Source organism: Pantherophis guttatus, chromosome 1, assembly GCF_059756535.1.
Source record: "Pantherophis guttatus breed Tessera chromosome 1, ASM5975653v1, whole genome shotgun sequence".
Taxonomy (NCBI): domain Eukaryota; kingdom Metazoa; phylum Chordata; class Lepidosauria; order Squamata; family Colubridae; genus Pantherophis; species Pantherophis guttatus.
Genome location: NC_142063.1, coordinates 313,836,930 through 313,854,131, shown reverse-complemented (window position 1 = coordinate 313,854,131; position 17,202 = coordinate 313,836,930). Strand labels below are relative to the sequence as shown.

Here is a 17,202-nt window from a genome sequence, read left to right as displayed (position 1 = left end):
AAGCGTTGATAATCCCCTGGAGCCAGCCTCGTGTTACCTCCCGGGAGGCCAGTACCAACCAGGAGGGACACGGGTCCAATAAACATGTGGTCGCGTTCAGCTGCCCCAGTATCCTGTCCATGTCCTCGGGAGCAACAGGGTCGAACTCCTCCCAAATGGCAGTCTCAAGACCGGCACCCATCATCCCGTCTGTACCTACCCAGTCAGAGACCAAGCCTTCCCGAATCTGAGTGATTTTATCGTGCAGATACTGAACAAAATCCTCGGCACGACCCTGCAAGGGATCCTCCCGCGCTCCCAGATGGAGGAGGGAATGGGTCACCCTAAACAGGGCAGCCGGGCGATTATCTGCCGATGCGATAAGAGCAGAAAAATAGTTACATTTTGCCGCTTTTATCGCCACTAGGTAAGTCTTAATATGAGATCTTACCAGTGTTCAGTCGGATTCAGAGCGACTAGATCTCCAACTGCTCTCTAGGCGTCTTTTCTGGCGCTTCATCTCCCTCAGCTCCTCGGAAAACCAAGGAGCCAGGTAGACTCGGCGACAGGTCAGAGGCCGCACAGGCACGACTCAGTTCAAAGCGTCAGCGGCCGCCCTATCCCAGGCGGCCACCAGCTCCTCAACCGGCTCCTCCTCAGTCAGAGCCTCAGGAAATGGCCCAAGCTCCATCTGGAACCTATCAGGATCCATCAGGCGCCTGGGGTGGAACCATCTGGTCTGTTCCACCTCCCTGCAGAGGGGTGTGGCAGTTAGAAAGTCATACAGGTCTCTGCTTCAAAATGATTTCATTTTAAATGCTAATAACTGCTAATAACTATTTCTATAACTCAAGGATATAATGTAATATTATACAGCCCACACTCACATTTGTTCATACTTTATGCAATCACTATTTTGTTTCTAATTGCTCAGACATTTGGACAAAATTTGTCCAAATGGAAACAGACTTTTTAATTTAAGTAGATTATGCATATTGCATTGTGGCTTTCTCTCCATTTTCATAGGTCCATTTTTATTGTCCTGAACCCTGTTGCTACTTTAATGTATGCTCAATCCTCACCATTTCCAAAAAAACAAAAATTAGATGTTGTAAAGCTGTTGCTGTAAGATGATTTCCTGAAAATTCTGTTTATTTCCTTAATATTAAGTTGATGGTAAGAGGCACATCTCTCAGAAAATTATTTGGTTATTTTGTATAACAGAGATAGCTGACAGAAAAGAATATAGTAGGTTAAGTTTGTACTGTGGACTCTTTGGTGCTGTATGAACTTGTTTGCTTGCAGACATTTCATTGCAAAACTAGGTAACACATTAACAAGCACTGATGATGCTATTTAGCTGGTAACAGGTGTTATCTAGTCAGGAAATGAAATATGTGCCAGTCAGAAAGCGCCAGGAACTCCAGAAATATCAAATTCAGCATTGTGTCATGTGATTTATGCATTAGTTTTTCTCCAAGCATTTTTCCAAAGTAATAACATGCATCCACTAACTGCAAAACACAAATATAAAATGTCTGTGGGACTTTAATATTTTCCCTTTAAATAAAGAAAGACAGGCAGAAACTAATGAAACTGTGAACTTTGAAATAATCTTTCCCGATCTTATGATAATAGATCTTTGTGTCACCAAATGATTTGGAGCAAATTAAGGACAGATTAAAAAGTACTTGTTCACATTAAATGTATTATCAGTTTATGGGTTTTACTTTCCTGAAATATGTACTGACTTTAAAAGCATTATGGTGGACAGGTTTAGAAATAGACTATTAGCATGATAACTGAGACGTGCATGTCCAGAAGCAATTTGAACTCTACACACCATTCTTCTAATTTTCAGAAGAAAATCATCTTTAACTACTCCATCAGGCCATTGTATATTTCACCTGTTTCATTTGCATTCTGTATTATTCACAAACATTCTTTGAAATTTAAATGGAGGCAGGATAATGGCACATAGTTTTCCTAATAAAATATCCAAAATACAGGGCAATGCACTGGAAAGTTACTTCTATTTGATGCAAAGACAAGCTATTTCTCAGAGATGGCCAAAGACCAGATGTTTTGTAGATTACAATATGTCACCACTTCTTTGCAGTCTTTTTTTTTCTAGTAACCAGGGGTATATCTTGCAGTAATGTAAGGTACATTGCTGTGTGATAAGATTTAATATTTAATTTCAAATGATGAGAATGTACAACAAGGAATATTTCTCCTTCACAACGTCCTGTTTGTAAACTTTCCTGAAAGATATTTGCCCATTCTATGTTGGAAATAGAACTCTAGACTAGATTATCTTGTATCAGTTTGATGGTTTTAGATTCCAGATTTTGTAATTTATAGTTCAATATAACTGGAAACCACAGTTTGAAGAAGGCTGACTAGAGAGACTAGCTGATATGACTTTCCATGATTTTCAGTATTTGAGAAAAAAAACACAACCCTATCCATATGATGTCTGGATGAAAAGACAAGACTCTTTATAGCTCACTAATGCAATCTTTTCAAGCTTGGAGGACAGAGCACACTAGTTCACAACCCAGATCAAGACAGATAATAAAGAATGATTTGTGAATAACATGTAAGAGATGAGAACTAGCATTCAGGGTTTATTATGTTTTCCTATGAAATATGCTGATGCTTTGAAAACAATGGATTATGGATGGTTACAGAACATACAAGTTGGAGATCTGGCATATGTGCCAAGCACAGCAAGGCATGTTACCTTGAGGGCATTAACCATCGCTTCAGGCTGCTGAGAAGATAAGGAGGCCTGTTCATTGAAGCTAGCTGGATGGTTCGGAGAACAGACATTCCCATCTACCTCTGATGGCATCCTAATGGGATCCTTAGTAAAAAAAAATCAAAAGCTATTTAATAGTAAAAAGTAGGCCAAGCTAATCAAACAAAACAATTCCAATACCCACCCTTCCTCTTTATTTTAATTCCCATTGGGCAAATACAAAATTCAGACATATATACAATTTTAAAATATGTATCATAGACCCTCATAAATGTGGAAGTTCCTGGTGCAACAAATGATCTTTGAGTGAAGTTTCTACATATTTCTGTCATATCAGGATAGCATCAGCCCTATCAGATAGACCAGATTAAGAAACAGACGTGTCTGCCTAAAGCTACTTTTATTAGAACAGTTGTAGCACAGTAATAGGACCTTTCAAGTTTGAATCTGCTTCCTTTCCTCCCTCTTTTATCTCCATGAGAATTGGAAGGGGAGGAGTCGTCCTGTCTGAGACATTTATATAAATCTCTTTCTTGATATGGGTTCAAACTACATTTATCTGATTGTTGCCTTAGTAACAGATCTTCCCGCTATTCATCAAGACCATATCCTATAAGCTCTACAGATAACAACAAGCCTTGATTAGTCTTAGAAACCAAAATTTCTAACTTCAGTCCAATACAAATTACAGCACATTTAAATCCTACTGCAAACAAGTTCAATTTAATATGCCTTATTAATTTTCACAAGATTTAAGCACAGCTGACTCCATCAAATTGAGACCCAGTTTTATTTTCACAAACGCCAAAAGACCACACTGTATTAATATAAGATACCGTATCCATCATTATCAGTAAAAGGGAAATGGGTTTACAAATCAGTCTCAGATCCAGTAACCTACGCATTGTACACTAAAACGTCTGAACAAAATCTCCATTTTCCAATGATTTTACTTGTTTTATACAAATCCCTCTGAAAGTAAAGTTCAAAATGCTTCCTGCAGTGTTTAAAGGAGTTCAAGGTGAAACTGCAGTTGCTGGGGCAACCTAATCCAGCCATTTGCTTTGGTAAAATGCTAAAAATATCCTTACTGCAAGGAAGGTAATAATAGCTTGGCCAGTCACAACCAAATCAAATCAGATCAGATTCTTCAGAGATGCTTGTGATATTATCAACCCTTCCATTTAATTAAAACACTGAGAAGAAACAATTGTGGGGGAGGGAAAGGAGCACACAATCTTAGTTAAGGATTGTCTTAAATCATAACGAACAATTTTTTTCAGGCCAAGTGGGAGACAATTTTCCACAGTGAATGAACAAATGTAATATTTTGACTCAATTGTTTAATTGGGTTCTCTATCTAATTTTAGGACATGTGTGGATCACACTCATATTTATGCAGAAATCAAGAATTTTGAAGAGTTCAGAAATTTGCCTCTGATTTTTGTATGACAGTTTGCTTTAGAATAGAATAGAACAGAGTTGGAAAGGACCTTGGAGGTCTTCTAGTCCAACCCCCTGCCCAGGTAGGAAACCCTACAGTACTTCTGACAAATGGTTATCCAACATCTTCTTAAAAATTTCCAGTGTTGGGGCATTCACAACTTCTGCAGGAAAGTTGTTCCACTTGTTAATTGTTCTAACTGTCAGAAAATTTCTCCTTACTTCTAAGTTGCTTCTCTCCTTGATTAGTTTCCACCCATTGCTTCTTGTTCTACCCTCAGGTGCTTTGGAGAATAGTTTGACTCCCTCTTCTTTGTGGCAATCCCTGAGATATTGGAACACTGCTATCATGTCATCCCTAGTCCTTCTTTTCATTAAACTAGACATACCCAGTTCCTGCAACCATTCTTCATATGTTTTAGTCCCCTAATCATCTTTGTTGCTCTTCTCTGCACTCTTTCCAGAGTCTCCACATCTTTTTTATATCGTGGCGACCAAAACTGAATGCAATATTCCAAGTGTGGCCTTATCAAAGCATTATAAAGTGGTATTAACACTTCAAGTGATCTTGATTCTATCCTATTTTATTCTATTCTTGCTTTTCTGCAAGCTCAATTCTTGCAAGTTTTGCCATATCTTAAAACTTTCTGAATCTAGCTCCTGCCCATTTGATCTGTCTCTTTTTCTCTCCACAGCATTTTACGAGAATTTGCCTAAGTGGTAAATGTCTTATTCCATCCAATTGCTTAGTTGTTTTATTATGCAAGCTATTTTTTTTTACTTTTTAATAAAACCCATTTTAAATCACAAGGTAAGGCTGATGTTCTCTAGCCATTATCTCAAAGCTGTTAGGGCCAGATATGTTACAGAGTTGATTCTCCTGTTGTTATTTCTATTATGCCCAGTTTATGGCTGAATAAATTCCCAGGCTGCGAGAGAGTTTCATTTCTATCACATGCTGTCTTCCACCCACCCCTGACCCTGGGAAGATGGTGGCAGCAGAGGCAAACAATTATGCCAATGTAGCCAGACACTGTGCCATGCGCCCCAGGACAAGAGAGGTGGAAACAAAAGAGGCAGGTGGAGGAGTCAAGACCTTTTCACCCACAGCATGTCCTCAACATGTCAGCTATTCACTACTGCTGCTGTCAAACCCCCACAAGGCAGAAAATATGCTCAAATTCTACTTGAATTGAGCTCCAAAGAGATTTGCAAAATGGTAAGCTATCACAACACTCTGTAAATGTCTCCTAAAATTTGTATCATAGCTGCCTTTCACTCAGAAATTTCCTGCATCTGTCACACAAACTCTCACACAAATACACTTGAAGCACTGTCAAAATAACTAAAATTACAAATATAAGAATGTACATGCTGGTTGAACTTCAGTGTAAAAAAGAAAAGTGTGTGTGTGTTTGTGTATAAATATAAACAGGGAGAGATATCTCTTCCATAATGAAATAATAATCTTTTTATGGGGAAGGAGAGAAGAACAATTTGATTAAGTTTAAACTAGTTGGTGGTGGGTCAAATACCTATTGGAGAATAATTGCAATGGTTGTTGAAAATCTGGGTAGCAGAAGGGCTACTTAAACCGCAATCAAGATCTGTAACTCTTATTACCTGCAGAAAAAGATTCACCGTTTGTAAAGCACAGGTAAAGATCTTGTAAAGATCAATACAAGTTTGGTGCCAAAGCATTATCTATAATTAATCCTTCTACTTCTATGTTCTGATACTAGAGTAGTAAGAAAGATTTTTTAAAAAAATATATGGTTTTAAAATATATATTAAAAGACTGCATAATTTCCTTTCAGATGCAGACCACATCGTTTTAGAAAAACTTACAGGACTTTGTACTCTCCAGGCTAAGGTAATAATAATGTTTATTAAAATTATTATTTAAACAATATTTGATGCAGTAATATTTATCAAATTATTTGCCTTCAGGAAGACATTAATTTATTTGCTAAATAGCAAGTCCTTGGTTTGGCATAATACCAAAAGTTTTACAATATAGAACATTTTGGGTCTTTTCTTGGGCAGCTGTGACCAGACATTCTGTGGATGCCCTTATATCAGTATGTTTTTCTTAAATATTTATAAAATATAAATGGCTGCCTAATTCAAGCAGCACGATTCTTCATGGTGCTTGTGGGGTAGAAAACAGAACAGAACAGAACACAACAGAACAGAACAGAACAGAACAGAACAGAACACAACAGAACAAGGAGCCTTGGTGGCGCAGCAGACTAAAATGCTGTTAAGTAGCACTTAGCTGCCAGCTGCCTGCAATTACTGCAAGTTCAAATCTCACCAGGCTCAAGGTTGACTCAGCCTTCCATCCTTCCGAGGTAGGTAAAATGAGGACCCGGATTGTGGGGGCAATAAGCTGACTTTGTATAAAAAGAACACCGCTTTGGGGGGGGGAAGCCCTACTAAGCAGGTATATACAAAAATATGAAAGCTGTTGCTTAACACATTGTAAGCTGCCCTGAGTCTCCGGAGAAAGGTGGCATATAAATCGAACCAATCAATCAATCAATCAATCAATCAATCAATCAATCAATCAATCAACAAACAGAATAGAATTTTTTATTGGCCAAGTGTGATTGGGCACACAAGGAATTTGTCTTGGTGCATATGCTCTCAGTGTAATAAAAGGAAAAGATACATTTGTCAAGAATCATAAGGTACAACACTTAATGATAGTCATAGGGTACAAATAAGCAATCAGGAAACAATATCAATATAAATCATAAGGATACAAGTAACAAAATTACAGTTATACAGTCATAAGTGGAAGGAGATGGGTGGTGGGAACGATGAGAAGATTAATAGCAGTGCAGACTTAGTAAATAGCTTGACAGTGTTGAGAAAATTATTTGTTTAGCAGAGTGATGGCATTCGGGGAAAAACTGTTCTTGTGTCTAGTTGTTCTGGTGTGCAGTGCTCTATAGCGTCATTTTGAGGGTAGGAGTTGAAACAGTTTATGTCGAGGATGCGAGGGGTCTATAAATATTTTCACAGCCCTTAACCAAATTAACAGCAAATTAACCAAAATATAGGAGAAAAATGTCATTAAATAGAACTAAAATAATTCTAAAGGTATGGGGGTTCATTCCAAAGGGCAAGGACCACCACCAAGAACGCATACCTCCTGGGTCTAATAAGATGATATTGTTTCAGAGAAGTGACCTATAGCATAATCTTATTTATTTATTTGTTCAACTTGTATGCCGCCTTTCTCCGAAGACTCAACCCTTATTGAACATAAGGGATAGGCAGATACCATCGGAGACAGAGGGCACTCACCAGTGATCTTTAAAAGTGTTAACTAGCACTCTGAATTGCATCCAGAAGCCTACTTGGAGCTAGTAAGGTGTTACAAGATCTAATGAGGCATGCCCAAAACTACTGATGCCATTGTTCTGGACCAACTGAAGTCAGATGGTCTTCAAGAGCAGTACCATGTAGAGTATATTGCAATAATCCAACTGGGAATTGACTGAAGCACGGTCATAAAATATCACTGGAAGAAGCTGAGGAATACCCTTCCTTCCAGGGTGGATAAAAATCGATGGTTTTTTTAATTAAAAAAAATCAGATTTTTTAAATTGAAATCGGATGTTTTTTATTTTATCAAATTTTAATAAAATGCTTTTGGAGTAAAAATCTATCTAAACATAGTTTTCTATTTAAGATACATTAATAATTACTTTATTCAGCATGAAATGGAGCTTAGTTATATAGCATGAGGCTGTATATTCTGCAATACTGGGACTGTTGGTGAGTCAGCAGCGGGTCAGAGGAGGAGCTACTGCAGGACAGAGATGACAGTTGCTCCTCCCTCCTTCCTTCCTTTCCTTCCCTTCCTCCCTCCCTCCCTCCCTCCCTCCCTCCCTTACTTCCAATAGCAGACAGAGGCTAAGTTAAATAACGATATAAAGCAATTCTTTATTAAATTATAAGTACATTAAGTTCTTGTTACCATCAAGTTACTTGAAGCCATTTTAAGGGATCAGGAAACTGGAAGCAGAAAAATATCCCTGAGGGAAATTTTGACAGGAAAAAAATTATGCAACAGCTTAGTCATAATAGCACTCAAGGAAATCATTTTCATTTCTTTAGAGCTGACACTTAAAAACTCAGATTATGTCTGATATACTATATGCTCTGGAAAGTTAATTATTTTTCCTCAATCTTAAACTAGAGGAGTATTTCTCCAAATTTGGGAGCAATTAAATCTCAGAAACTCTAGCTAAAAGAATTAGAAAGTGATAGGCAATTCCCTCTTTTTTTCTGATGCTAATATCAGCCTTCCATACGCTGTTGTCCTCCAAATACATTAAACGTTAACTGCTATACTATACCTAACCAGTAAGACACTGGTGCTGGATTATAGGAATGTTAGTTCAGTATAGCTGGAGGGATTAACATTCTGAAAAATTGATGAGGCCAACAGCCTAATGCAAAATACTGAATGGAAGAAGAAACATTACCAAGGCAATGGTCAGATAAAACAGGCCTGAACCTGGTCAACAAAATAACTTGAAAAACAGACAAGTCCAGTGGTGGGCTTCAACCGATTTAACAACCGGTTTGGTGAGTGCATGCTTTGCACGCGCCTAACACACGCGCCTAATGCAGCAATTTGAAGCTCAGCTGCTTACCTTCTAAGGCAGCCCCCGGTAAGTAGAACAGGGGACGCATGGAAATCAGCTGTGCCACGTGAATCAGCTGTGCCAGAAAGAAGGAAATATAGGACAGGATAGAGTGTGGGTGGGTGGGGCCAGATGATCATTGGAACTACCGGTTCTCCTGAACCAGTCCGAACCAGCAGCTGCCCACCACTGGAAAAGTCCCTTCCTAGTTGAATGGAGATAAAGGGAGGGAGGGAGAAGCATATAATTATTACTATAAACAGATTCTATTCAAGAGCCATGGTGGTGCAGTGGTTAGAATGTAGTACTGCAGGCTATTTCTGCTGACTGCCAGCTGCCTGCAATTTGGCAGTTTGAATCTCACCAGCTGAAGGTTGACTCAGGCTTCCATCCTTCTGAGGTCAGTAAAATGAGGACCCAGATTGTTAGGGACAAAATGCTGACTTTGTAAAACTCTGTAAAACCACTTAGAGAGGCTGTAAAGCACTGTGAAGCAGTGCTTTACAGTCTAAAGTGCTAGTGTTTTACTAGTCTAAGGGCTAGTGCTATTACTATATTTTTTATAATAAAAATAGTACTGACCCATGTGGTATTGGCTTCTTAGTCTTGTCTACCAATAGGGTGGACAGCTGAATAAAGAAACTTCTTCTTATTAAAAGAGCAAGGGATAGAATTGGAGTGGTGGTCCTATTTACAAATCCAATCATGTTATTTGAAAGACATGAAAGAGTGGGGCATTAATAGGGAATCAATGACAATAGATAAGATCTTTCTGGGGACAAATGATAAATTGGTAAAGAAAATCTATAAATACTTATTTGATTATAAGATGGAGGAAGAACAGGTCAAGGAAATCATGGTGGCATGGGCAATAAATTTTGGGTACAATATACAATTGAAAAAATGGCAAGAATTATGGGGAAAAAATAGGAAAATAACATTGGTAATACCATATAAAGAAAATTTATATAAAATGTTCTACAGGTGGCACCTTCCGCTAGAAAGATTGGCAAAAATGTTTAGAAATTTATCACCAAAATGTTGGAAATGCAACCACAAATCAGGCACATACTACCATATGTGGTGGTCATGTAAAAAAGCAAAGGAGTATTGGCGGAAAATTCATTTATGGCTGGCAGAATTAACTGGAGAAGAAACAGAATATAAATCAGAACTATTCCTACTGGGAATTATAAATGGGAAATATAGTAAAGGGGTAATTTACTTAATAATACATATTATAACAGCAGCAAGAATGATCTTTGTCCAAAATTGAAAAAATAAGGAAATCCCTCTAGAAGATGAAGTGATTAAAAACATCTTGACATGTGCAGAAATGGATAGATTAGCGCTAAAATTGAAAAATAAAGGCGAGTCAGAATACTATGAGATATGGAACAAATGGTTGGAACAGAAAGGAAGGACAAAAATAATGAACTGACTAGAATTCATAGAATGGAGAACTAAGGTTATGTAATGTAATTACAATAGAATGAAAGTGGATAAGACAAATGTATAAGTAATATAGATAGAAGAATGATGTCTTTATATATGTAAATACTGACTAGACCAAATGTATATAAATAGTAAGGTATATATAATATTTATCTTTTATTTTAGTATGTATGGCAAAGATAATGCCAGGACTGTTACACCGTGTCCAATGTTTTAATATGTGTTTAATATTTTTTTTTAAAGAAATTTCTTCTTCTTTACTCTGCAGATTTCTTTTTTTCAATTTGTTGCAAACTGAAAGATGTTTGTGCAGTCAGTATATGCAGCTGCAATCTATCCCAGTGCAAGATGACCGGAAAGAGACAATCCCAGTTCTACTGTAGTAAATCACCAGAGAGACAGTTGGTAGCCTCAACTCTTGAGAGAGATTCAACTCAACTGAGCTTTCTTGCATTTCATTATGTCTCACAGCTCTCCAGCATACTGCTTCAGAAAAGCAAATCTAAACCTTTGTACCATAATGTAGTTTATATCAAAAGTAAAACAAACGTTTATCCAGCTCTGAAGCACTGCTCTTTTAAAAATGAGATTTTTTTTTACTGTAATCTGGGCTGGAACAAGTGCAAAACTCTATGTTATGTGTCCAGTTCATTGTCTTGGATGGTATCTCGTTTGTCATCTTGCTTCTTTCAGAGAATGTCACTTCCCCCAGCAATTTCCCCTTGACAAGGAAGAACAGCCAAAACCCAGAGAGTAGGAGGGAGTACATCAGTATCCTGAGGACAGGCACGCCTTAAGAGGTTTTCCAATAGACTTGGTTCTACCCAGCAGCTATTGCTCATTTGGCACTGAGGGATGCATTTGGGAACAGCTTCTGCTCTTTAATCTCAGTAAAAGAAAGAAAAAAGCCAGCTGACGAAGCATATTGTGTCCTGATGGTCATCTTGGCATTCCAGCTTTAATGTCATTCCTTTCCTTCCCGTAACTAACTTAACCTTTAGGCTAAGCCAAAATAAACTATGTGCCTGCAAACTGGTCTCAGGAAATCTCAACAGCTTGGAAACCAAACAAACATAGAAAAAGAAACAATATTAATGTATCTGGAACAGTGACAAAAATTCAAATACAGAGATAAAATCAGAATTATGAAATAAGAGCTTCTTTTATTCTACTGAAAATTAAAATTCCTTGTGGGCTCTGATTTTATTGCTGTTCTCATGGCCAATGTCATCAACTGTGTCATAATCAAGAGCAAAACTAAGGCAAATTTTAATAAAAAATATCTAAAAGTAATTTTACTATATCTAGTTATTTCAATGCAAGTCCCTTTGAATATAATACAATTTTGCTGGTATTTATTTCAAAGACACCCCACCATCACAAATAAAGGGAAGTTTAGACTTTAAAAACCTGTATAATCCAATTCTCAAAACATCTCTCATTTTAAAAAATATTTCCAAACGAAAAATAACAGAAAAGGAGTAGCTGGTTAGAAGAGCCAGAGCAATCACTTTTATCTGTTCATCTAAACATAGCTGCATTTAAGATATTGATCCACTCTAATTTCCAAACAGTAGCAGAAGACAACCAGAGAACAAACATGACCCCTACTCATCCATAAGATTACTCCTCATGAGAAGTGAGATAAAGATGGATTCTTCAGAAAACACCTGCGATTGTTGCATAACAATCTATTTAATTTTAAATTGGTTTTAAAAGTTTGGGGTTTTAAATTTGTCAGGGCCGAAATTATTTAATTTGATTTTATTCTACTTTTAAATTTTGTATGTATGTGTTTTATTGTTTGGCTGTGCACCGCCCTGAGTCCTTCGGGAGTAGGGCGGTATAGAAATCAAATCAAATAAAAATAAAAAATAAATAACTCTGTGCTGTATTATATCAATTTTTCAATCCTCTGTGTATTTGAGAATCTCCATTATTAATTTATTATTTTTTTATTAATTTTCTATAGTCACCCATTCACACAAGCTGATTCTTGCCAGTGCACAATCATCTTTGTTTACGATGACCTCCGAAAAAAATGCTATCACAAGAGTATCCACAGAAGGTTCTTAAAAAGTCTTACCTGAGGGGAGACATAGAATATGGTGGCCAGATAGGAACAACTTCTTGCACTTCCAGGGAATTCTCTATTAAAAACTTGAGGAACCACTATCCCTTTTAAAAGCTTCAGAAAGGGGAGACATTGGAAGCAGAGATTGCTGGTCAAAGGAAAAACTCTGCCACATGCATGTTCAGCATCCGGTTCTCCAAAAGAGTTCATAGAAATGGGTGGATCCAAGTCTTTCAGAAATACACTCTTGCAGAATAATTTTGGAAGTTTGGTTTTTTGAAATCAACTGGTTGACTCCTTATAAATTCACTCTGTGTTTTAATGGGAGATGTTCCAATCAACTATCATGAGGGGGGCAGAACATCTTTCCCTGTCCTGGAACTTGGCTTTGCCACCTTCTGAAACAGGGTTCATGATTTCTAATGGATTCATTGACTAAAGCTGCCCATCTCACCAAGGACATGGTGAGAGAAACATTAAATTTAACAAACCAACAGGGTTCACTCACTAAAGAACATTCTGCAAGGTCTGCTAGGTCTGGACCATTCAAATATCCAGGAGAGAGCAGTCCTTCAAAGCAGTTACATCAACAACGAAGGCACAGCTCCTAAATCCCACAAGACAGCATTGATAGGATCTAGACCATGCCAACCCTACCAGATCTAGTATGGTAAGCAGAGACAGATGGTCCCATAAATAACCTCCCCTGTGTCACACAAGGCTTTATAGATAATGACAACCTCCTGAATTGTACATGGAAGCCCGCTGGAAGCTTGGCAGCTCATGGACCAGTGGAATGCTCAAAAGTGTCTGTGTCATTGAATTCTGAACCAGCTGAAGCTCGCAAATGCTTGTCAAGGGAAAGCCCCACACAGAGCATATTACAGTAATGTATTCCATGAGTTTACCATGAGTAAGGACTTACAATTCAGAAACAGGTGCAACTGGTCACAAGATGCCCCTGGGCAAAGGCCCTTCTAATCATGGCTGCCACCTGCTTTTCAAGCAGGAGCTGCTAATCCAGGAGGTTCTCTCCTGCCAGTTTTGGCTCCGCTAAAGAGAATGGCAGAGAAGACCAAAGGAAAATAAAGAAAAACAAATGAATGATAGAGAAAATCAATAGTTGTAATTAGAATGGTGCTTCTGAAGTTTCCTTGGGCTATGCTTTTCCAACATTGCAATTTCTGTATAAATCCAATATAAAGTGAAGCACACAAGTATTTTACTGTTCAAGCAAATTACTTCCCTCTGTCATACGATGCCATCTTCAGTCTCATAAAATTGCGAAGTCAGTAAAATCACATGCACAGGAATAATTATTCAACTTTATTTGACAAGGCCATGTTGTGACAGTGAGTATAATCGGCCCTGTCTGAGAAGAAAAGCTTGAAGCAAAAGTGGCTGGGACCTTTCGAAAAGGGAATTAAGGATAGTGCAGTCCCAATACTAATGAGGAAGACAAATCAGCTCACAAGGAGAGTATGTCTAAAGGAGACATAGTCTCCTTAAGACTAAAGGAGGATGCTTTTGGGAAATGGAAGTTGGAAACGGAACAGCTAGTGACCAAGGCAGTCTGCAAAGATTTACCTCAGATATGTAGAAATGAGTTTAGGAAAGCACAAAATGAAATAAGGCTAACAAGTCAGGAAAAATGCAACAAGAAGTGTTTCTTCAAACGGTAATAACAAAATGGAGGCAAAAGAAATGGTGGGCTCACTATTTGCTCCAAATGGAAAAAATATAAGGAACTCCTATTTGCCTCTGTCTTTATATTCAAAGGGAGGGGGGGAAGGGAGGAAAGGAATAAATACAATATGGGAGGGTCAGTTAAAACGATGGAAAACGATCTAGCTAATCTGGATGCCTCTAGGTCTCATGCCCTGATAAAGTATCTACATCCTACAACATGGAAGGAACTGTTTGCAAACTGTTTTATGCAATTATCACTTTTCTCAGGCTTGAATAATGTCATTACCCCTACAAAAGGAGACGTTTATTTTACCCAAGTGTCATGGTAGCAGCTGTTTCAAAGTGGATACTTGACACACAAAACAAGCAATTGTAAATTGCTCCATTATCCCCAGGATATGCCCAAATTAAATCCTTGGAGTAATTACCTCCAGTTCAAGAACCACTGTGTTATGGCTTTTGATAATTTTCTTTTAGGAAACCTGAATTGCTGGGAAAATGTCAGAAGATTTGAGAACAAATAGTTATCCTCTTCAAGAAAGGGGGGGGGATCCCAGTAATTCTCAGCCAGTGAGCCTAATATTAATACCTGGAAAGATGTTAGAGCAGTTAATGGAGCAGGTCACTTGTAAAGTCTCTTGAAGACAATATTGTGATTGCTAAAAGTCAGCATGGCTTTGTCAAAAGTAGGTCATGTGAGACAAATCTCATCTCCTTTAAGAAAAGTAACTATTTCAGTGGGAAAAGAGAATGCTATGGATATAATTCCCCTCAATTTCAGCATTTTTAAGAGGAGGTTATGCCCAGTGAAGACAGCCTGAAGGAACTTGGAATGTTCAGTCTACAGAAAAAAAGCCTGAAGGGAGACATGATATCGGTGTTTAAATACATTAAAGGGTGAAATAGAGAAGGTGACCAGGAACTATAGAAGTCAAAAATAATCAGCCTAAGTTAAAGCTACCTAAGTTTTGTTTAAATATAAGGAAAAAACTATATAATTGTAAGATCTGTACAACAGCAGAATAATCTAACTATGGAGATTCTGATTTCCCCCTCTGGATATTTTTAAGAACCTAAGAAGTCACCTTTCAAGGATGGTTTAATTGGTTTTCCTGCACATTGAGAAGAGTTAGAATGGTTGTTTTTTGGGTTTTTTTATTTGATTTATATGCCGCCCTTCTCCGGAGACTCAGGGTGGCTTACAAGGTGTTAAGCAATAGCCTTCATACTTTTGTATGTTTATACAAAGTCAGCTTATTGCCCCCACAAACTGGGTCCTCATTTTACCTACCTTAGAAAGGATGGAAGGCTGAGTCAACCTTGTTCCTTGTGGTCCCCTCCATATCTTCCATTTTCTGATTCTATGCATTACTAAATTAGATATTTAAAAAACTGAAGTTTGTTATCCAATTAAAAATAAAACCTGCATCAAACAGGATATTTGTATTTCTAAACTGGCCAAAGTACAGAGAGATTAGATAGCACTTTATTGTATTCACTTGCCACACATTTGCCTAGCTATTAAAGATAGAATGTGTCAGGAAAATATAGTGGCAAACTAATATGCTACCACAGAAAGAATTAAATACATAGGGATCCAAATCCAGCCTTTCAAGAACTAGCAACTCAAAACTCTTCACTTAGATGAGTTGCAACCACTTAATAGTGTTGCAATAGTGTTGCAAGATTTGGGTATGTACCAAAGTATTGCTCTTGAATTCCTTGCAACACCCCTTGAATTTCTGGGGCATTGAATGAATACATTTTACTTTGAACGATTTTCTCTTACACTTTTCCCAAATCCTCCCTGCTCACAATTCAATACCCTTGCTGTGCCCTATTCTCTGCTGGAGACTAGAGTTCTTTAAAACAAGACTGACATTAGAGTTGAAAAGACCTTAGACACAGAATCCTCTGGTGATATCTAGCCATTGGATCCTAGTATATTTATTTGAATGCAGTACATATCATGAGTTTAAGATGTGCTTAGTCTCTCTCATATAATTCCTCATAATGAGCCAAAAAGTACTCCGTGGATAAACTGTGGAAGATCCAGACACTGGATCCAGTAATGAGATACTGCTCATGGTGCAATGCTAATAAGCAAAAAACACTGAAGTGACCTCAAAGACAGAGATCAAGAGTTAGACCTATCAACAGTCTGAGACTATAAGCAGCTATTTGAAAACATCAGCCATTCATTCTCAACTGGAACTAGCAGTCTACATTTGACAATACCTAAATATTTCTGGTCCAGTTGTCATGGCTGAATGGCTTGTCCATCACCCAAGGCATGAAAAATGCCACATTGTAAAGCTAACTATTATATCAATTTCTAAGTGGACCTTTCTTGTTAACTGATGAATTTGCAAGTTCTTGGCAAAGCAGAGAGGAAGTCTTTACTGATTTGACTGCTGTTGTAAGGAAGCTCTGTGCAAATTAAATTGATCCTTATCAATCTCCAGTTTCCACAGGCAGCAAAATGTAGTAACAGTCAGAAAAAGAATACTGTATTTATTTGTCATTATAGATTGGCTTTGTCAGTGGTGCTGTAACCAAGATCTTTTTTAAAACAGTCATCATTGATGTTTCCGTAGTCTTTCCTTTTCATTCATAAACTGTTCTCTGGAAGGGGAAGAAATACAATGCTAAGGGCATTTTATTCAACTTCTATCTGATAACTTTTTTCAGTGAATATATTCCAATTTTAAAGCTGATGTTTTTTAAAAGTCAGTTTATAATGGTATCACATTATATACTATATTCTTAATAAAATGCATATGGTATGTTTCTTTTTAAACCATCAAATTGATTAACAGCCATTTCTGTCTAACTTAGTTTGGCTTGAAAGTAAGCAGGATCAGCATAGTTAACACTGGGATAAAAGACTTGTAAGGAATTCTACCGCTGAAGACTGGACTTGGAGGAAGGTGGTTATGGCAAGAAAGTAATAAACCAGTTTTCCACTATTATCATGGAAGCTATATAGACATGCCATTAAGACAGCAGGAATAAAGCTTGATTTGAAGGAGACTTTCCTTTTAAAAGTACTGTCACTAGAATATTAGGAACGAAGTATTATAGAAAAAACTGGTATTACTTTCTAGCTAGCAATTTAATTAGATGTGGAAAAT

General features: G+C 37.5%; 1 protein-coding gene across 4 annotated transcripts in view; it reads right to left on the bottom strand.

The window, feature by feature from the left end:
* Window positions 1-17,202, bottom strand: part of CCDC85A (coiled-coil domain containing 85A) — a 168,341-nt gene that overhangs the window by 18,960 nt on the left and 132,179 nt on the right. For 2 of the 4 annotated variants that reach the window (XR_015731569.1, XM_034427331.2), the window contains one exon: window positions 2,726-2,848. The exons of the other annotated variants lie outside the window; for them this stretch is intronic. Coding sequence is in view for 1 of the 2 variants with exons in the window: in XM_034427331.2 (XP_034283222.1) it covers window positions 2,726-2,848 (123 nt within the window). In the remaining variant the exon portion in view is untranslated. The remainder of the gene's footprint in view (window positions 1-2,725; window positions 2,849-17,202) is intronic. 4 annotated transcript variants of the gene reach the window in all.